Source organism: Danio rerio, chromosome 4, assembly GCF_049306965.1.
Source record: "Danio rerio strain Tuebingen ecotype United States chromosome 4, GRCz12tu, whole genome shotgun sequence".
In the NCBI taxonomy this organism is placed as follows: domain Eukaryota; kingdom Metazoa; phylum Chordata; class Actinopteri; order Cypriniformes; family Danionidae; genus Danio; species Danio rerio.
Window position 1 is genome coordinate 46,766,817 of NC_133179.1, and position 23,141 is coordinate 46,789,957.

Sequence of the window (23,141 nt, forward strand, 5' to 3'; positions counted from 1 at the left end):
AGGGTCGGGATGATGAGTATGGACACAGAGTAGCACTAGTAATACTTTGGTCATTTTTGAGTACTATGCTAATGGTCTAATCCAATAAAATAATTGATGCTAAGCTAAGCTAAAATCGCTCCTTCTACACCCAGACATTGGCAGAAAGAAAGAAAAAAAAAAGAAGGAAAGAAAGAAAGAAAGAAATTAGTATGAAATTAGCTTATTATCTGGGGGGGGGGATAATGGGGGGGGGAGTCAAAGCTTGGGAGTGAAGGCTTGTGCAGAAGGAAGACTAAGTAGCTGCAGAACTTATCGCAAGAAAGAAGAAAAAGTAGTGGTTGGACTAAAAGCTGAAAGGAAAAAGAAAAGCGTAGGGACTCAATGCTAGGTGGAAGCAGAGCACTGGATGCAGAAACAAGAGAAGGAGCAGAAGACTCAAAGCTAGGTGGAAGCAGAGCACCCAACACTGAAAGAAGTAAAAGAATAGAAGACTCAATGCTAGAAGAAATTGACCCCTGCAGGTGTTGAAGCTTTAGCTCGGGGTAACATTTCTACAGGAGTCAGAGCTGAGGGGGCTAGTCTCTAACTGGAGTCGGAAAAAAGAGAGGGGCGGTAAAAACTCCTGCGGAAGGGAGCCTGGGGCAAGGACTCCTGCGGGAGTCAAAGCTGGGGAGTGAAGGCCTGTGCAGAAGGAAGACTAAATGGCTGCAGAACTTATCACAAGAAATAAGAAAAAGTAGTGGATGGACTCAAAGCTGAAAGGAAAAAGAAAAGAAAAGTGAAGGGACTCAATGCTGGAGGAAAATAAAGAGGGAGCAAAAAACGTAGCACTTGAAGGAAGTGGAGTACTTGACACTGAAAGGAAAAAAAGGAGTGGAAGACATCAACGCTTAATGAAAGTGGAACCCTCAATGCTGAAGAAAGAGAAGAAGCTGAAGACTTCAACGCTTAACGAAAGTGGAGCATTTTGTGCTGGAGGAAAATAAAGAGAGAGCGGAATACTCAACACTTGAAGAAAGCAAAGCACTTGATGCTGAAAGGAAAAAAGGAGCAGAGGACTTCAACACTAATGCTGGAAGGAAGAGAAGGAGCGGAAGACTTCAATGCTTAAAGGAAGCGGAGCACTCAATGCTAGAAGGAAACAAGGAGCGGAAGACTTTAACACTTAAAGAAAGTGGAGCACTCAACACTGAAGGAAGAGAAGGAGCAGAAGACTTCAACGTTAGGAGGAAGCGGAGCACTTGATGCTACAAGGAAGAAATGTGTTCTGTGCTGGAGGAAAAGAATATAGGGTGAGAAATATTCAACACTTGAAGGAAGCGGAGCACACGAAGCTGGAAGGAAAAAAAAGAGCGGAAGACTTTAACGCTTAAAGGGAGTGAAGGACTCAACGCTGAAGGAAGAGAAGGAGCGGAAGACTCAAAGCTAAAGGAAGCGGAGCACTCAACACTGAAAGAAGGAAAGTGTTTTTCTAATGGCCACAAGGGGCCGTGTAGTTAAAGGTGTAATCTTCTGTGATTTCTACTTGGATGAAGTCACAGCGATTGGGTGAACTGGTTCTTCAAGATGATGATAACTACACAGCAAATTCATTGGTGTTAAATTTCAAGTGTTGTGGTAATTCAGAGTAAAGTGTTAAAATTCTAAAGTTAGATAAAGGTGAAATAACCCTCTCGCCCTTAGAAGCTGATTTGCCTCCTTGTCATACAGAGTAACATGTATCTACCTTTGTAGAAAACCCTTGTATTTGAGAAACTAATCAGAGTGTCTGAAATCTCGCCACATTCACCTGGCGCTTAAATTAGTCAATGAGTTTAGTCCACTAGACAGAGTGAATGACCACAAATAAGTGAATTCAGACACCTGCTGTTGAACACCTGCTGTTAACAAGCACAATCACTGAAGGGATAAGAAATTGAAAGAAGAAATAAAACTACAGACACAGCCTCACACCAAACCAACTGAATGAAAACAGAGGATTAAACAACTCCATTAAATATTAGTATAAGCAGCTTCACTGATTACAGTTTGACTTCATTTCTGTAAGAATATTTGACAATGAACAGAGGTTTTTATTTTTTTATTAAAAATATTTCATTTGACCTCACCATCATAGAGATCAGAGGCTGCTTATTTGAGTTCTTGAAGCTTTATGCTTATATCCTAATGTTTCTCTGACTGTTATAGCTGTTTCTAAAACTCATCAGCTATAGCAAGAAAGATCAAGAGAAACTATACTGTTTATGCTTAATTGTTATAGATTTAATTTCAGGTGTTCATTAAGTTGATTCATAAAGATATGCAAATATAGTTGCATTAAAACTGCATGGGACAATACTACTGGCAGTCTTCTGCTCTTCATAGAAAATTCAACAAACAATTAGGATGCAATTAATAATTACAGTGTCATGCACTAAACATTCAAGCTCCAGCTTGCTCTTTATGACACACAGGCATCAAGAATCAGGATGTGAACCTCAACCGTGGTTGCTAAAAAAAAAAAAAGCTGCATAGTTCATGCCGCAATGCATGCTGGGTGCCAGCATAGTACAAAGCTCCCAGCATGCATTGCAGCATGAATAAATTATGCAGCTTTGTGTTCTTACAATCTCTTTCTTTTCCTGTATTTTGTGTTGTTTTTGGGAGGTGATATTTCAGTAGAGTGTTTTTTACTTGATTTTTTATTTTTTTGTTTGTCACCATTATTGAGAATTAAAGACTAAATGTTGATGTCTGTGTGTTTCTGCCATAGATCAAACATTCTCATTGTAAATATTGTTTTTATTTTATATTATTGGAGTTTCAGTGGTTTCATTTATGTTTATTATTTATTTCTCACACATAATTAATATGATACTGAATTAGAAAACAAGCAGAAAAGGGTGGCTATGTTATCATAAATAATCTCTTCAGACTGACACTTTATTTTCTTTTGGCTTTCCATGCTATATGTATAAATAGTGTAATTAACACTAACTATAGCAGCCAAAATAAAAGACATCTATAGTAAGAAGTTGAAGAGCCTGACTAAAGCAGACTCTGTCCTCCATCATGGTGACTTTAAATGAACAACAGAAATTTCATTAAGAGCTTTTGTTCACATGACAGAAATAAAGTCACTGGTCAGTAATAGGTGAAGCTCCATGATAAGTTGTTGTTTAATGTGATGAGTTTTTTTTTAAACATGTTGAAATATATATATATTTTTTTTTTATTGTGTAATTTGTTTTATTTTTATTGATTATTATTTTATTTAGAGTTTTTTTTCTCAGTTAATTTCATCTTTGGTTTTGGCTTGTGTTTTTCTGTCCTTCAGTGATTCTGCTTGTTAACTGTTGTTCATCAACAATTCTCAATCCTCCTTTAATTAGACACTTAATTGTCTCATTAACTTCATCACTGTCTGAGTGTTCAGCCCTCTGTAGTGAGGACACTAGTGAAGATTTTGCTCTGGAATTTAAGGCTTACGTGTGTTCGAATGAAAAATACAGACTATGGGATTTGTTTTTAACAGAAATATTCTGGAAACTGAATTTACGAATCTAAAATGTTGAAAACAGCAGATTACTGGCAACCACTGCTGCCAGTATTTTGACATACATTTAACAAATATTTTACACAATAAGAGTTTGCTAATTAACACTCTGGGTGTTAAAATTTTAACACTTTCAAAAGTGTTATTTTAACACTTATAGTGGTTCCCATATAAACACTGAGGGAGTGTTAATTTTAACTCTAAGGTAGTTAAATCTACCAAATCTAAACTTTGCAGTGTGAGATCGATAAGAAATACAGACTGTTGAATGTGCTTTTAACAGAAATATTCTGTAAACTGAATTTATGAATGTTAAAAACAGCAGATTACTGGCAACCACAGCTGCTGGTATTTTTACGTAAAATCTAAAAATGAAAAAAAAAGAAAGAAAAACAGCTAAACAGTTTTTGTGTTACCATTGTGGAGGATAATAGCATCTCTGTTCAAGTCCAAGATGAACTGATCATATTTGATGTTATGCTGCATCTTCTTTTGTTTAAAGGTAACTGTGTAGTTACTAATGCAGTCAAAATCTGTTTGCTATATGCAATCACACATGAAAACATTATTGCATCTAAAGACTTTACATTTTTTTCTACTAAGCTATGATTTTATAAACTGAAAATTGTATTAGTTCATGAAATATTGTTATTTTTTGTAAATTTATACAGTTATATAAAACTTCCATGTTTTTCACAGAAAGATTCTGGCAACCACAGCTGCTGGTATTTTTTCGGAAATTTTACAGATATTTTACACAATAAGTGTTTGCTAATTAACACTCTCTTGGTGTTGACAATGTTAACACTTTCAAAAGTGTTATTTTTAACACTTATAGTGGTTCCCATATAAACTCTGAGGGAGTGTTAATTTTAACTCTATGGTAGTTAAATCTACTATCTAAAATTTGCTGTGTGCTTTAGCTAAAGCCAGTTTGCCCACTGTTTTTGGCCGTACAACATTTTTGGCTACTTTTCAGACATTTTTGAATGCACGTCCACGTAAACCACAAGAACCTCTTGAAGTTTATGCTGCTGAGCTCACAAATTTAGTGACTGAAGCATTTCCACAATATGATGCGGCAGCACGAAATTGTGAAATATTTCGGCGTTTTGTGACTGGTTTAGACCCATCGCTTCAACTCAAAATTCATGAGCATGGCGCTGTGACTTTAGACAATGCTTTAAAAATTGCCACTCAGTGCGAACGTGCTCAGCTGGCCATCAGTGTTGCTAACCCTTCAGCTGTTATGCCCGTGGTGTTGAACCAGCAACCACCAACTAACACAGTGACCGCAAACCATATCACTGAACTGGCATCAGCGATAGCTGAACTCCGAACTGATCTGCATGCCTTACGTCAGTCTCATCAACGACAAATGGATGAACGTGTGGACCAGCTTTCACATCGGATTTCCAGTCTGCAGGACAAGAGGACGTCTTCCACACACTCTTCACATCAGTCCTGTGCTGCTGTGGACTATGACATCACAACACGACATCGCCAGCCTGACTTGGATGATCATCATCGCCATAGAAACTGCTGCTGTACTTCACAACACACGCACGGATGTCGACAGCACCCTCAAGATGACTGCTGTCCTGCACAACGCCGCCGTGACTACCTCGAACATGAACAGGCACCCCCGACTGACAGCTTCTCCCGCCAAAGACGTTATAGCTACTCCCGTAGTTGTGAGTCACACCCTCCTTACACCACACACTATGCTGAACACACACCCCACAGGCCTTATGTTAACGCTAGGTCAGGTCGCTCGCCTTCAAGGGAGCGCCGGTCGGATTACAACCCTGAGTATGTTACCCACTATAAACGTCCAACTTCACACAGTCCACAGTATAGACACTCGAGTTATTGCAGACATAGCTCTCCGTCACCACCACCCCAGTCTCATAAGTCATCAAGATATTCTTCTTCCCCCACACGACACGTACACTTCACTGAATCTGACAGAGAGAAAGCTCCTTTCTCGCCACACCGGGGAAACGAGTAGAAGCTGTCATTGGGGACCAAATGCCAGCTTCCTCCTCAAAAGTGGTCCATTCAGATTCGGTCGTTTATAACACTCCGTCCACACCTTTTATTCAAATTGCACTGGCTGGCACTGAACTTCATGCATTAGTAGATACAGGCTCGGGTCTCTCACTTATTACAGATGACTGCCGTAAATCTATTCCAGCTTTGTCTACTCAGTCTATCAGCAGGTCGTTCGTGTTAGCGTCGTCAGTTACTGGACAGCCATTGGACATACTTGGATCTGTGACAGCTCCAATACATATTGGAGATGTCACATTTTCCCATGTTTTCCATGTAGTACGCACTGCCACTTACCCTGTAATAATAGGATGGGATTTCTTAATTGAGCACAATGTCACTGTTAACATATCACTTACGCGTTTAGAACTACATAACACTACAGTGCCCTTTTCTCCACCTCATTCACTCATTCCGGTACAAAATTTGGCTGTCACAATCGCTCAAGTGACTATCCCGCCAATGTCAGAAGTGGTAGTCCCAATATCAGTAAAAGATAAGGGTGTAGCGAATCTTTTCACTGACACATACGTGGGTTTATTGGAACCACACCCTCCTCCACTTATTACTTTAGGTGTAGCTCGAACATTGACCACTGTTCAAAAAGGGAGGGCAATAGTTCGAGTTGTGAACCCAACTAACGAACAAGTCTCTCTTGATGCTGGATGTCCATTAGGTCAGATTTTCTCTGTCACTGGCAATGCACATGATGAGTATGCATTAGTCTCAGCTGTGACTTCTAGTGAAGCTCTCCGTGGCCACCCAATGTCAGATGTGCATTTGGAGGATGGTCAACTAAACGCTGATGAGCAAGTAGAGCTTAAGAGCCTACTGACAGAATTCTCTGACATTTTTAGTGTTCATTCTCACGACTATGGCAAGACAAACTTGATCACACATAGTATTAATACAGGCAATGCAGCTCCAATAAAACTTCGTCCATATAGAACATCACCAGCTACTCAGGCTGTACTGCAACAAGAGGTGTCAAAGCTCTTGGACCACAACATCATTGAGGAGTCTCAAAGTCCATGGTCAGCCCCGGTTGTTCTTGTTCGAAAGAAGGATGGTACACACCGGTTCTGTGTTGATTATAGACGCCTCAATGATGTTACCATTAAAGACTCGCACCCTCTTCCTCGGGTGGATGACACCCTTGACAGGCTTTCTGGAGCCCGAGTGTTTAGCACAATTGACTTGACTGCCGGCTACTGGCAAATTACACTTAACCCTAGCGATAAAGAAAAGACAGCCTTTTCCACTGGTGCTGGGTTATATCAATTTTGCATGATGCCGATGGGCATCTCCAATGCACCACCCAGTTTCCAGCGGTTAATGGAACTTGTGCTTCGAGGTCTGCACTGGAGTATTTGTTTGATCTACTTAGATGATATTATCATCTACAGTGCTGATTTTTCACAACACCTACAGCACTTGCGTGAAGTTTTCCAGAGATTTCGTACAGCTGGTCTAAAACTTAAGCCATCCAAGTGAAAGTTTGCACGCTCCTCTGTTACTTTTCTTGGCCACCGTGTTTCCAGTGCCGGGATTGAGCCAGACCCATCAAACATAGATAAAGTGGGGACATGGCCAATTCCAATATCAGCCACACAGGTCAGAGCTTTTCTTGGTCTGTGTTCCTATTATCGTCGATTCATTAGTCAATTCGCTAAGACGGCTGAACCCTTGTACCATCTCACACACAAGGGAGTACCATTCACTTGGTCAGTGGAAGCAAATGAAGCTTTTCTTGTACTAAAACAGGCGCTGACTTCATCACCTATTATAGCCTTTTCAAATTTTTCGGCTCCTTTCCTTCTTTACACAGATGCTTCTCTTCATTTTGTGGGCTCTGTCCTTTCCCAAAAGAAAGAAGGAAAAGAGCATGTAATTGCATACGCCAGTCATGTCTTGTCTGCTGCGGAAAGAAAATGGTCAACATTTGACAGAGAATTGTATGCCAATGTTTGGTCAGTTCGCCACTTCAGGCACTATCTTGCTTGTCACCCATTCACTATCATAACGGATCACAAGCCGCTGGTCGGTCTTAAGAAACTTCCTCTTGATCATGATCCTACGGGTAGGCGAGCTCATTGGGCCTTAGAATTAGACTTATATGATTGGCATGTCATTCATCGAGAGGGAGCTAAACACTTTAATGCAGATGCTATGTCCAGGCGGCCAGATAATAATCCTGTAGACTCTGACAGTTACATTCAGGGCAACATGTCCACCTTTTCGGTAGCAACTCAGACCACATTAGCACCCTTGCAAGCAAGGACGGCTTCAGCTCACACCCAAACTTTGCAGATGAATAAAGATGTGCTTTTGCCGACAACCATTTCAGGTAACACAACAGCAAATCTCGTTCTAATTCAGAGTGATTGGAATGTGATAGAAAAGCAAAAGTTAGATCCAAATTTAGCTGTTGTTTTTACTTGGATGGAAAAAGGGCATAGACCACCCTTGTGGAGATTACATGAGGCTTCCCCATACCTCAGAAAACTGTGGACACAGTTTAGTCGACTTATTATCCACAATGGTGTGTTATGCAGACACTTGTGTAACTCTTTTAGAGATGATACCTTTCAGGTGGTACAATCATTGGACAGAGCTATGCGGTCCTTTTATTGGCCTTATATGTCTTCAGACATAGCCAAACATTGCTCCCAATGTACGGCTTGCCAATCACGGCGTTCTCCTGTGCCCAGGCTGCAGGCACCACTCATTCCTATTACTCCTGAGCGTCCATTCCAAATAGTGGCGGCAGGCATAACAGAGTTGCCTGTTTCCACTAAGGGTAATCGTTATGCCCTAGTAATGATGGACCTATTTACCAAGTTTGTCAATCTCTACCCACTAAAAGATCAGACAGCTCACTCAGTGGCAGTTTTCATTTTTGACCACTATATACCACAGCATGGTGTCCCTGAGGCCCTACACTCGGATCAGGGCAGGCAGTTTGAATCAGACCTAATAAAGCACCTTTGTAACTTGCTGTCAATCAAAAAGCTTCATACATCCCCTTATCATGCGCAGTGTGATGGAGCTGTAGAGCGTTTTAATTGCACGTTAAAAGGTGAACTTTCTAAGTGTTTATTTGATTCGGGTTCAGAGTGGGATGAGTATCTCCCACAGGTTGCGTTGGCTTACAACACCACCAAGCACACTAGCACTGGGCTAACACCTTTCTTTCTAGCCCATGGCAGAGAGGCCCGTGTTCCTATAGACACACTACTTCAGGACAATAATGCTTCCTGTTCAGCAACAGCTGGTACACCCGCAGCATATGCTAACAAAGTGCGTAAAAGACTAGCATGTGCTTATCGTTCTGCGATAGCTTTCCGAGATAAGGCTCAAGAACAACAACGCCTGAACTATGATCGTCATTTGAAGTACACTCCGTATAACAGGGGTGACTTGGTTTTAGTGAATGACCCTGCACAACGCCACAACAAACTGCATCCACGATGATGGCCCAGATAGAAAATTTTAATATTTTAGATATTTCTTAGCAAAAGATCTTAATTATTGTGTAAAAATAAGTAAGCTTTATTTGTATCCACACACTTTTTTTTCCAACATAAACTTTATTTAAAATAAAAACCAATTAACAAATGCTTTTAAAGTTTTAAAAACTATAACAAAATAAATTTATGCACAACAATCTGTCCAGGTCGATGTCCTCAGCAGTGAATACATGGAGCATGTTTAAATGTTATTGTAAGGAAAATGATTAAAGCATTATAATAAATAGAGTTAAAATGACCTTTTTGAATAAAAAGTTGAAAGTTTTATTGAGATGGATTGTTGGTGATTGTGTGGGTTTTGACCAGATTGGGTAACAAAACATGAACAAAGGAAAATGAAGACTTGTTTGTAAAAGATTTAAGACCTACAACAAAATATTTCAGTAAATTTAAGATTTTTTAAGGCCTAAAATTTGGATTTTGGAATTCAAGACATTTTAAGACTCCGCAGAAGCCCTGTTTAAACACAATAGCCCTGGTAAATAGTTATTATAATAATGATGTAATTCTAGATACTGTCTGTGAGAACTAGTAACAACTACTAGAATCAAGTTTAAAGCCATAAAGAAGTCGGAATTGTGATCAACGTTACATATGCAAATGTAAAGTACTAAGTCAACACTATCACTGTAATAGCAGATATCTTCTATGAGAATACTGTAGGTCTAATATCTTCAGCTCGGTTAAACTTTTTTTTTATATAGCGCCTTTGCTCAAGAACGATTTACAAACAGTAGAAGAACGTGAAATGCTATAACCTTAGAAGAGAAAATGGGAGACTAATAATATATAAAATAATGACAAAGGCCAAGAACAAGTAACAGTAAAGAAACTCATTCTGTCTTTCAATGTGTGCTTATGTGCATTTAGGAGAACTAGGCAGCACACTCAGGGCTGCAAGATTTAATTTAGTATTCTTATTATTAAATTATATCTGAATGAGGATCAGATGCCTGAGTTGGTCTTTGAGAATGAAAATCAACCTGTTTGTTCCTGCAGATCTTCCTGTTTGACTGTGAATGTTTCTTCAATCTTCACATCTTCACTCTCCTCTTTAATAAACGCCATCTTTATAACAGTGTGGAGATCAGTCGCTTCAGCAGGAGTTTTTCTCTGTGTTTAGACACTTTATCCTGTTTAAAATTAACAAAACAATAAAAATGTCCTGTTTAAAATAAATAAAACAATGAACAAAATAACTTCTCAACACTTGCTTCAAAAGAGTAAGTCTGAGCTAGAAACAATAGCCAAGAATGAGCTGATTAAAACTAGTAACGTAACTACTTTTCTTATATATAGTGATGTATACTTAGATTGGAATGACATTATGCCATTTGATAAATCAAACCTTCATTAAAACACTTTTTACTCAAATTTCTGTTGTTCAAACAATAGCCCTCACTACTGTGAGTAAAATAGTATTACGTTGTATAAAGGGTTAAAATAATGTTGTCAACAGCAGGTACAAAATTAAGCACTGAATGAAAACTGAAACTTTAATCAATCTGTTTATATAAGTGTAAACGCTTTAAAACAAACCTTTCTCCAGTCAAATAACAGTGCGGGAGCGGCGCAGCCTGAACTTAAGACTTAGCCTGAGCGTTAGCCTGCCCTGGACCAGGTTAGTTTCAACATAAGCTGCCAGGGTAACTAAGTTTGAACTATTGTAAATTTGATTTTTGAAACAGAATCTGCCATTAATAAACCTGACTTACCAAAATAAGCCTGGCTTTTTCTGTAAGCTAGTTTTATGGAATATCCCCCTGTTCTCTCTTCCCTCTGGTAATCTTATCCCCTCCATTCGTACATCATTTTATTTATTTATTTTTTGTTTGTTTTCATACTTCTTTCTACATTTTGCGTTCCACACTTGTATCCGGTAGGTGGCCTCAGAAGAAGACTTTTATTATGGCCTGTCGTGTGACGTCATGAGGCTGCGCCGCTACTGCGCTGTGATTCAACTGGAGAAAGGTTTGTTTTAAAGCTTTTACACAGATATAAACGGATTGATTAATGTTTCAGATTTTCACCAGATGCTAAATGATATACCTGCTGTTGACATAGAGGTAAAGTAGGTTTTATATTCGCACATTCGTTCATTTAGAAGTCTCTATTAGCATGCAAGTGTGACTTCTAAACAACATTAACACTGTTTATTTGACTGTGAACAATGTTGTACTTTGATAGTCATTGACTGCTAATATGATTTCGCTATTTAGAGTTTGTAAATAATACTTTCATGAAGTTATTATTACGGGGAAAGTCCAAATGTGTGAATATAAATCCAACTTTACCTCTATGTTGTTGACAATATTATTTACACCTTTATACAATAGAGGTAAAGTTGGTTTTATATTCCCACATTCGTTAATTTAGAAGTCTCTGTATTGTTTACCATGTTACTTTAAATATTCAATTGGAATTAGCATGCAAGTATGACTTCTAAACAACATTAACACTGTTTATTTGACTGTGAACAATGTTGTACTTTGATAGTTTGTAATAAGTGTCTTAATGAAGGTTTAATTTAATAAATAGCATAATGACATTACATTCTAAGTAAACATCACTATATAAGAAATGGAGTAACATAGTATTATTCAGCTAATTTGTGGCTATTGTATCTTGCTCGGACTTACTCTTTTACCTGATTTCTGTTGAAAACAAATGTTGAAGAGAAGTTATTTTGTTTCTCTTCATTGTTTTATTCATTTTCAACAGGACATTTTTATTGTTTTGTTAATTTTAAACAGAATAAAGTGTCCAAACACAGAGAAAAACTCCTGCTGAAGCGACTGATCTCCACACTGTTATAAAGATGGCATTTATTAAAGAGGAGAGTGAAGATGTGAAGATTGAAGAAACATTCACAGTCAAACAGGAAGATCTGCAGGAACAAACAGGTTGGTTTTCATACTGATATATTTTTTATAATAAGAATACTAAATTAAGCCTTGAGTGTGCTGCCTAGTTCTCCTAAATGCACATAAGCACTCATTGAAAGACAGGAATAAGATTCTTTTGTTACTTGTTCTCGTGTCTTTTGTCATTCATTTTATGTATTATTAGTCTCCCATTTTCTCTACCTTCTTAAGGTTATTGCGCTTCTTGTTCTCCTACTGTTTGTAAAGCGTCCTTGAGCACTTGCGATATATAAATAAAAACAATAAATAAAAAAGTTTAACCAAGCTGAATATATTTGACCTACAGTATTCTCATAGAAGATATCTGCTATTACAGTGGTAGTGTTGGCTTAGTACTTTCCATACGTCATGTTGATCACAATTCCCCTTTTTTGTCAACTTCTTTAATGGGTTTAAAGTAGGGCTGTAACGATACACCAAACCCACGATTCGGTTCGTATCACAATTTTTGACCCACGATTCAGTTCGTATCACAATTTTTTTTTTTTTCGTGTGGGGTGGGGAAAAAAAAGATTTTTAAAACTTTTTTTTATTAAATAACATTTGGTTTATGTTTAAATAACATAAACTAAACATCAAAGAACAATATTAACTATGCAAATTATTAACAATATAAATAGCCATATATAAAATAAATAAATAGTCAAAGCTATATCACTTTTGTTTTCTTTGTAACAAAATACTGTTAAAAAATCAAACAGAACAGAACTCCATTGTGTAGATGGTTCAAGCATGTTGAAAATTCTTTTTCAATCAAGTTCTCTTACATAGAAAAAGTAAATTAAATGGCTACTAGGGATGCTCATTTCGTTAATTTTGCTAACCGACAAATGCTGCTCATTAATCGGTTATTAACGGTTATCTGGTCAGATTACTATTAATTTTATATTAAACAAATTGACGTGTCTATTTTGTGTCTGACACATTAAATATTGCATTTTAAATACTGATTTATTTTTATATGTTAGCATATTAATAACAGAACAGAACAACAGAGCATTTTCACGCACATGCAGTGTTTAGCACAGAAGAGCAGAATAATCTAAATAAAATGAATAAAATAAATAGGACTGCCCTAAATTATTTTCACTTAAATAATTAATTTATATTACAAAACGAAAATACTGACTGATTCTTTTTAATAACCGGCATAGGCTTTTTTTCCCAATCATATGTTTTTTTCTTCCGTCAAATAAAATAGCAGACTTCCTCAAATTGCCCGCTTTACGGAAAATATGCATTTATTTAATGCTCCGCTGTTATTATTATAATAACAAAACCTTTTACATTTTTAATAGAAATTATTTTAAAGAATATGTCCTGATATAGCCTATGGTTTCCTCTCTCTCCCTCGCAGTTCAAGTGCGCTCGCTGCATGATGAAAAGACAACAACGTGTGCATATGTAGACTTTTTGTAAACAGTTTTGTTGTTTAAATATGATATTGCATTAATGTGCATAAATGCCTTATAAGCTGTAAAATAAAAAGTAAAGCCTATTTGTTGCGTTTATTACGCAGATCCAGGTCAACATAAGCGCTTCAGCATCAACACGTCTGTATCAAACAGCAATATTCTTCTTCCATTTTGCTTCTTTGGCAAATCTGTCTGTAGGCACGGGTTACACATTATCGTCCCGCAAATTAAGTATGCCTTGCAGTTAAACAAGGGGCGAAAACGAGGCGCACCTTACTGCCTTTATGTTGACAAGGAAAAAAAAGAGGCGCGATCCTCTTATGAAATGACTGAATCAGCTGGGTATCGATTGTGCAAAAGTGTTGCTGTCTGTGTTGTTGTAATTGTAATATTTAATACTATTGTGATACTCATGATTTGTACATTCATACAGCTCTGGATAACTTAAAACAGCGATTAGACCTTCAGAGCGGCATTAATGCGTCCTGAAGTAAAGCGAAACTGCTATAAACTCCAGCAAGATAGAGTGATTATATGCAGAGCCATATACCTTTATCTCTAAATAAAGTATAACTATAGAAACTGTGTTCATCTTAACTGAAAGCCTCGTCGTGTTTTCTGACCTCACGCATTGCGCAACTGTCAGTCAACACTCCCAAATGTTCAAACAGAAAGCGCACAGCACGGTTACAGAAAAGTTAGCGCTGTTACCTGACATCTGGTGAACGCCCATCCCTCTCTGCGCAGCCACATTAACAGTGTGAGCAAATCATCGTAAAATCCGGGCGCTTTGACAGCATTGGCAATGTTTCTGGCGTTGTCGGTTGTCAAGCGGGGTTAAGTTGGTTTTGTTTTTGATATTCCTGACACATTCAGACGGTCCCTTACTAAGAGCTCCGTGCGAGCTCTCCTGGCTAAATATTGCAAGGGCTTAAACGGAGCAGTGCTCGTAATGTCGAACGAAAAAAGTGTTAATTAGCTCAACTTTTGCAGGCACGCATGACGTTATTGGAAAGGTAGTCACGGGGTGTGTCGCGATTTTCCCTTATCACACCGCGACACAGGATCGTAGATCTGAGTGTCGCGATTTTGATTTCATATCGTGTATCGTTACAGCCCTAGTTTAAAGTTGTTTCTAGTAGTTGTTTCTAGTTCTCACAGATAGTATCTGAATTAGAATCTGAGTGGGTTTCCTACGGGTGCTCCGGTTTTCCCCACAAATCCAAAGACATGTGGCACAGGCGATTTGGGTAGGCTAAATTGTCCATGGTGTGTGTGTGTGTGTATAGGTGTTCCCCAGAGTTGGGTTGCAGCTGGAAGGGCATCTGCTGTGTAAAAAACAAATGCTGGACAAGTTTGCGGTTCATTCCTTTGTGGCGAACTCAGATTAATAAAGGTACTAAGCTGAAAAGAAAATGAATGAATAAATGTTTTGTATTATTAAATGTATTAAAATACTTTTTTATAGGACAAATACAAAATCTGGGATATTTGAAAAATTCCTTAGCCTTTAGCCTTTTATGTGTCTAAAATTTCATTCATAATGGTCGTAAAAGTCTTAAATTTAACTTGGTAAAACCTGCAGAAACCCTGGTTTAAAGTATATCAAAAAACGTGGATGTCCCAATATTAAACATGCTAAATGAAATGGACACTAAAGTAATTAATTATTATAAAACATTGTACAGTATTCTAAACTATATTGATGTTGCTGTAGGACGACATGAGACAAAAAAAAAACATTATACTGGAACAATAACGTTCAGCATTGCCAGTGGTGGATTTAGGCATGGGCAATATGGGCGAACATGGGCAACATGGCGAGATGGTGCAAAAAAAAAAAAAACATCCCCTAGTAAAAGCATTGAGATACGATTACTATGCAAGTGTATTAAAGGTGCAGTAGGTGATCTTCCACAATGCTAACAGCTTAGCATAAATCTCTGAATCACAGCCCCTCTCCTGCCGTCTAGAGCCACACCTCCTTAATACGAGCACAGCAAAAGAACCCTCTCTTATGCAAGACTAGTGCTTATCCGGCGGCGTGCAAGCCAAACTGACATGCTATTTCAGAGTGAATATTAGTTGCATGGTAAACAATAGGCGGAATAGTGCTATTTACTTGTGTTTTGTTGTTAAACTAATTCAAATCTACATTATATATACTGTAAAAGGTCCCTTATGAAACTGAAAAAAGTCTTATCAATCTTTCACCGGAAGATTGTAGTGGTTGAACAACACTTCTGTGAAGATATAACCCATTTGTAACAACAACAACAACATCTAACGTTACATCAGCTTTGCGTGATGCTAAAACAGTATTAAAACAGAACATTACCTGTCTAAGAGAAATCCGTCAGCCATTGTGTCATCCTTTCTCCAGCGTGCAAAGGTAACCAATATTAATTCAGATTTTTAAAAAGTTTTGATTCAGCAGGTTTTTACCGATTGCATGCTCATTCTCTCTCGTGAATACGCTGCACAAACAGCGGTCCAACGGAGCTGCGTACAAAAGGCTGCGGATTTGTTCAAATCTGCATTTGCTGACCGACAGTCTGAGCTACTCATCGGAATTATGAGAGATGTCGGCCGACTCTATTTAAGTGAAGTTTCATAAACTAATTTCGAGAGGAGCACGTGATATGATTGTGCACCGCTGGCCACTCATCCGTAATCAGTAATAATCCAATCAGAATGATCCTAGCTTAGTATAAATGGATCACTTTCTCCCCATTGCACTATCTTCATTTTGGAAGAATGCTTCCCGCTACAAACACTCCAGCATTTAAACTACGCTTCAGCATCATTCAACCTTCTGGCATGGAAGAACAAACAAACAATCAACAACAACAACAACAACTTCTCCAACCAGAACCCCGCTCTCCCCAAAACTCCAGCAGCTGCCTCGCCAGCAATCAAGCCAGAATCCCCGCAAGAATCCGGAATATCAACTCTTCCATCTTCTACTTGATCTGCCGCTCACTACACAAGCCACAACTTCGTCCAAACTTATGACGCTGGCGATTCAAGCCACCGGAATGAAGCCGAACTCACGGATCACCTAACGTTAGCGGTCCACTTTCGGTAACGTGCATGCTTAAAGGGAAGTCTGGCGAGATCAGCGTGAATAGAAGGCTTTAAATGAAGAACTCACCTCTCAGCCTCCCGCTGGTCAGCAGATCCATAACATTCTGACAGCTGAAATAGTTCAAAGGCAAATGACCAGGCAATCTAATCCATAAATATTATTCCATAACACCTTCATTCGTCGATATACATCAATGAAAAGGTGCACTGATATCCAAACCAGCTGCTGGTGAGAGTGGAGCCATACTTTCACGCATAAACATTGTAGCGATCTGATCTACAAAATGGCCGCCGGCCTTTGCACTCTGAACTTTTGACCGTGACTCCAAGGAGCCAATAGCTTAAAGGAGAAGTATCACCATCCAATGAGCTTTCCAAAACTGGAGACGGTCCCGCCTTCTCTCCCGACAAATTCATGAATGGACTGCGTGCAGAGACTTTGATTCTGGCCAAATAATCATGTTGAGATTACAGACATGTTACTTATCATGGATGGAGTAAAGCCATGATAAACATTACATTCACACAGTTCCTATTAAGTGGCAAAATCATTTTTTAAGTTTGATGTAGGCAGTTGATATATTTACATTTTATTAATAATTATATATACATATATTAAAACAAAAAAAAATCTGAAATGAGTATTACCCAGCAAGTGATAGACAACCTACACATCAAGCAGTAACCCTTTTGTATCGTGCCAATTTTGACTCTCATATCAATACACCTGAATGTCAGTCAGTTTATAATGACAGTAAGAAAACAATTTCCTGCTCGACTGCAACAAACAAGAGGAGGACATTTCTGGCCATGGAGTAGCTTTTCATACTTATACTTTGTGTTAAATACATTCGAGTTTTAAAAACTTCTATATCAGTAAGGGGTTTAAACTCCACTCCATCATCATCTCACCAGCTCTCCAAGAGGTTTCTGGACTTCCAGCATAGAAACGCCCCATACGCTCAGTTCTCCTTCTAATTACCACCCTGCAGGAGGACAAATGCCCACTTCTACAACCCTGGCACATTGTGTCATTAAGTATTGGAACATGCATTAACAAAGGCGCTTCCATTCACAATCATCCATACACTTATGAAGACTCCTCCCTTCGAATATCAGCCAATACAATTAATCATGTCTGCTGTTCATGTGCCATGTTGCTAAGATTTCATTTCTAATTCTCTCTTGTTTTCCATTTTAGAGTTCAAGACTGCCAGCTCCTGAAACTGCCCTCATTCAACCCATCACACTCTTCATCCATTCCTAATGCATTTACACTCTTCGCAAAGATACTTCTGCCTATACAGCCCACACCCTTGATACCATATTCACATATCCCCCCCCCATTTACTCTTCATATCACTATTGACAATATTTAGCACTCATAACGCTCCAATGCTGACTATCATTTGTACTTCCGCTATAGCAGAGTCGCTCCGCCGAGCCTCATTCTCCTTCTGCAACCCCCCCCCCCCCTCTTCTTCCCATTTATAGATGACACAACCGCCCTGTCACACGATTCTGATTTAAGAGATGCTTATAGCAGTTCTTTGCTCCACAGGTATCCCCCAGATCAGCTCTCAGTCACTCTTACACAGGGTGTCTCCGGAGTATCAGAAGGTGTTGGGGGCTGATAAGTCAATAGAGAGGAGTTTGAGGGCTTAAAGTATTAGAAAGTCTTAGATTCCTTTACAAGGTAATACATTTATTGTTGAACAAGGTATCATTGTATGCTAAAGTTTGACTGTATTCAAGCCGTGAATATCAGGATACTAGGTAGTTACGTAATCAGTAAAATTCTACTAAGGTTTGACAGCTTGCCGCTTGTTTACTGCAACACTATCAGTCTGCAGCTCTATAGGTGACAACCTGTCGAATCGGCTAGATTTTAATATACATGTGTCTGTATTCGAATGTTTAGTTGGATTCATTTGTTACATTTTAATATTTAGTAAATATTCCGTAAGATAAATCTCGCCAGCTTTTTTGATTGAAAATGGTGATAAGGTCTTTAAATGTGTGGGAAAAGTATTAAAGGTGTTAAATTACTTCTCTTATTCCTGTATACTATGTTTCAGAATATGAGCAGCCATCACAGAAGTACAAAGGGCAGCAACAAATCCAGATCCTAGAAAGGTGGTCACCTGATGCCTTCAAGACATGCGTCCTAGCCACTGGCCCCCCAAAGAAGCCCAGATGGCTCTTGTCAGCCATAATCCCACATCCACTCAAGGGCGAGGGTGTGACCCAGCCACCTTCTTCTTTTTCTTCCTTCTAGCCTGAGTAACACTCAGTTTCCTCCCCCAGCCACATAGGTAATTGGAGTTTCATCCAAGCCCCCCGTCACCCCGCCACCCTGGCCGTTTCCGCTGGAGTCTTCACAGCCCCCTCCCATTTCCCGACTCCTGCCGGACCCTGCCCCCCCTAAAGCTCTGACTTCCGCAGAAGTGTTACCCCGAGCTACGACCCCCGCAGGGGTCGTCTCACCGTCCCTTCCAGGCCTTAGCAATCTTTATTTATATATATATATATCTATATACACCTGTACATAGATATATATTTATAATAGCGCTGTCACTCCCCCGCTCCATCTCCTAACGGAGTGTTCCTCGAGCACCTAACTTATCCCGTCACCCTCTAACAGGAGTCTTCACTGTCCAAATCCCCTTTCCCAGACTCCTGCTAGAGTAGGCCAGCTTGCCCTGTTCCCCGGGCGCCGACCCCCGCAGGGGTCAGTCACTGCCCCCCCCAGGCCACTGAAACTCATTATATATGTATATCTATGGACTTTCGTTTATAGATATATATTTATATAGAGCGCTGTCACTCCCCGCTCCATCTCCAGTCGGAGTGTTCCACGAGCATCGACTCCAGCAAGAGTCTGGCCAATCTTGCCACTCACCCTCTAGCAGAAATCTCCACCGCCCAAATCACACTTCACGATTTCTGCTAGAGATGGCAAAATAAAAAATTGCTGCACCCAACTCCCGCAGCGCCCATTCTGACTCAGAAGTCTCCTAATCACCCCCTCCAGGCCTTAGATTATCCCATTATATATATATATATTTATATACTCTCTCATATATACATATATATTTATATATAGCGCTGCCACTTCCCTGCTCTATCTCTGTTTGGAGTGTTCCTCGAGCATTTTTGACTCTTAATGAGCCAACCCCGCCCACCCCTTATGGCCCCCCTTCACTAGTCTCCACCCAACCCCCTCCCCTGCTCTGGCTTCCACAGGAGTCAGTTTCAAACTTTGCTCCAACTGGAGCCCGCTACTCTTTCTTCATTCCTTAATTACTATATCCAGCAGCCGGATATAGTAAAAACTTTCTAGCTTTTGGGGGAAATTCTTTGAAATACTCGGCTGCTGTCCCGAGCTAGAGGCATTTTTTGGGGAGCGATCGAGACCTACCTGATCTCGGTTCTCCTGATATGCTTCTAGACCGGGCGGGAGCCCTGGGCTCAAATATCTCCGAGCTCAGGGTTCTCTCCCGGGACAGCATGCCAAACCTGCTATAAGTGCCAAGCATATCTAAGTGGGAACTCTTGAAGTGAAGTTTCATAAACTAATTTCGAGAGGAGCACGTGATATGATTGTGCACCGCTGGCCACTCATCCATAATCAGTAATAATCCAATCAGAATGATCCTAGCTTAGTATAAATGGATCACTTTCTCACTTTTTTTTTTTTTTTTTTATCTTCATTTTGGAAGAATCCCCCCTTCCACCCCATCTCCTCCTTTTTCTCCCCTTCTAAATGGGGAGCGATCGAGACCTACCTGATCTCGGTTCTCCTGATATGCTTCTAGACCGGGCGGGAGCCCTGGGCTCAAATATCTCCGAGCTCAGGGTTCTCTCCCGGGACAGCATGCCAAACCTGCTATAAGTGCCAAGCATATCTAAGTGGGAACTCTTGAATGTGTCATTTTAAGGGCGTGTACACAGCTTGCTGTTTTACATTTACATTTAGTCATTTAGCAGACGCTTTTATCCAAAGCGACTAACAAATGAGGACAAGGAAGCAATTTTCACAACTATAAGAGCAACAATAAATAAGTGCTGTAGGCAAGTTTCAGGTCTGTAAAGTCTAAGAAGGAAAGCATTAGTAATGTAAGAATTTTTTTTTTTTTGAGTACAGTTAGTGGTATAGCTAGAGGCAATTGCAGATTAGGAAGTGAAGAGGAGACTAAATAGTTGAGTTTTTAGTTGTTTCTTGAAGACAGCAAGTGACTCTGCCGTTCTGTTGCAGTTAGGGAGTTCATTCCACCAACTGGGCAGATTGAATGCGAGAGTTCAGGAAAGTGATTACTTCCCTCTTTGGGATGGAACCTCGAGGCGACGTTTATTCACAGAACGCAAGTTTCTTGAGGGCATATAAATCTGCAGAAGTGAGAGCAGATAAGAGGGAGCAAAGCCAGAGGTTGCTTTGTAGGCAAACATCAGAGCTTTGAATTTGATGCGAGCAGCAACTGGCAGCCAATGCAAACGAGTGAGTAGCGGAGTGACATGTGCTCTTTTCAATTCATTAAAGACCACTCATGCTGCTGCGTTCTGGAGTAGCTGAAGGGGCGTGTTGCTTCGCATGAAAATTAGTTTCAAATTCAGTCGGTCGGTGAGTAAATGAATATGATGAATGAGAACACTCAGGCATGTGCGTATAGACATACAATGTAATGTTGTACAGTAACGTGTCAATTGTTTGTTTCAGTTGTCTTTATTTGAATGGTTTCGTGAGGATGTGATGGTGTGCTTTATCTGGCTGATTCCCGCTGAAGTGGGTGGGTTGTGTGACGTTTGATTCGGGGGATGTTATGGGGCGGGGTTTGCGTGACGTGCTGCGAGCTACTAGCCCGACAGTGGAAACGCAGCATGATTTCGGCCTCACTGCTTAACCTCCTGGGCAATTGCCCCGGCTCGTCCTGGCTCGCACTGGCCTCAGCTCACAGCCTAGAAATCCAATGCACTATCCATTGCACCACAGAGCTCCTGCCTCTAGCACTGTTGCACAGAAAGCAATTTTTGGTACTCTCTGGCCCATAAAAGCACAACTCACTGCAGATAAGGTACTGCTGGGATTCATACATAGGATCTTCTGTTTACTAGACAGGTGTTTTGACCAACTAAGCCACAAAATCAGACAGGGGATAATTGTTTAATCGAAAAAAGAAACGGTAAAAACGGTAGCACTGCATGTTTGAATGTCTAGACTTAAAAATTTTAAAGTCCAATTGGTTACGCATCACCATACCATGCTATATAATGCCATCGTCCAAAACCCTCTTAATAATACAATATTAAAATTGTTTTATTATTCAATATATAATCAAGGTTTCCCTTCTTAAACCAATTAACTTCTCTCTATAAAGCTTCAAAAATTGCAACAAATGAACACTCCAATGAAACAATGTACAAATAAAATAAAAAAGAAAATAAAACATTTACTTAAAACATTTCAAATTTTCCCAAAAGTCCAGTACAGGTGATGAACACTCAAAAAGATTCTTTTGCAAAACAACTAGGTTGCAAATTCAGTTCTAGAGATCCAGGATGTTGCATTTGTGAGTGTGTTGTAAATTAACACTCCTACCATGACACTGAATAGGTTTCACTTTGTATCTTTCCAACAGGTGTATCCAAAAAATCCACTTAATGGGAGGCTCGCCAGTCCAACTCCACAATTAGACACGCACCGATGGAAGTTGAGACAATCCAAATCCAGAAAAGAGTTCACACTTCAATTAATTTGAATGCAGAGCAGATCACATTCAGCAACTGACTTCAATAGAACATCTCACCGATGAAAAACCAGAAGATGCACAAGCAAACAAAGGAGGGAAAAAAAAACCATTAGCATTTTACAGTGTATGCATTATCTCAGCTTAACACATTTGTAAATAAACAGCAATAATAAATGACCATGTATATGCTTCTCTCTGCTGAATTTCTGTGTTTTTCCTATTTCTTTCTCCTATTTGGCATTTTCTTTTTACAAATGACAGCATTTTACTTAAACTCTCTCACTTAAACTTTACACAATCACTTGTATATTACTGTGTATAATACTGTGTTTTTACTAGACCAAACAAATGGTTAATTGATGAAACACATTTTTGACACTAGTTTAAATCATGTTATAACTAAAACAATAAAAAAAAAAAAAAAAAACCACTAACTCACCAAGAAAATCATTCAAAATCAAAGTGAAAAGCCAGGAAAACTCCAGGTGGCACTCGTGTGCAGATTTCACTCACAGATACAAATCTTGTTTTTTTCTCTCAATCCTTCATTAAAAATATATGATAGAAATCATTTCAGCATCTTATTAATGGTCAATTTTTACAGTTAATACGCATTTAAAACATTAAAAGATATAAATCTAATAGTTTTCTACTGTTATTAATTTAAAAACTTACATCTCTGCATTCCCTTGCGAACACTGAATCACCATATCAACGGTAAACACAAGCTAACAGACAAGAGAGATTTGTTATTAGCCCCTTTCACACTTACAGACCTTTCCGGAAAATTACCGACAATTTTCCGGAAAGGTTGTATGTGTAAACAGGTCCTTTTTTAAAATACCGGTAAATTCGTTCTGGCTATTTTC

The 23,141-nt window shown here is 39.2% G+C and overlaps 3 protein-coding genes across 6 annotated transcripts in view; all 3 read left to right on the top strand.

The window, feature by feature from the left end:
* The window catches only part of zgc:174653, a 954,986-nt gene that overhangs the window by 521,987 nt on the left and 409,858 nt on the right, over positions 1-23,141 (top strand). The window lies entirely within an intron of this gene.
* LOC141381679 (uncharacterized) overlaps positions 1-23,141 on the top strand; it is a 131,437-nt gene that overhangs the window by 30,095 nt on the left and 78,201 nt on the right. The gene's annotated exons all lie outside the window — the stretch shown is intronic.
* The window catches only part of wu:fe14d05, a 126,984-nt gene continuing 114,872 nt past the window's right edge, over positions 11,030-23,141 (top strand). Inside the window, exons 1-2 of the mRNA XM_073947849.1 lie at positions 11,030-11,070; positions 11,853-12,002. Coding sequence (XP_073803950.1) covers positions 11,918-12,002 — 85 coding nt within the window. The 5' untranslated portion in view covers positions 11,030-11,070; positions 11,853-11,917. The remainder of the gene's footprint in view (positions 11,071-11,852; positions 12,003-23,141) is intronic.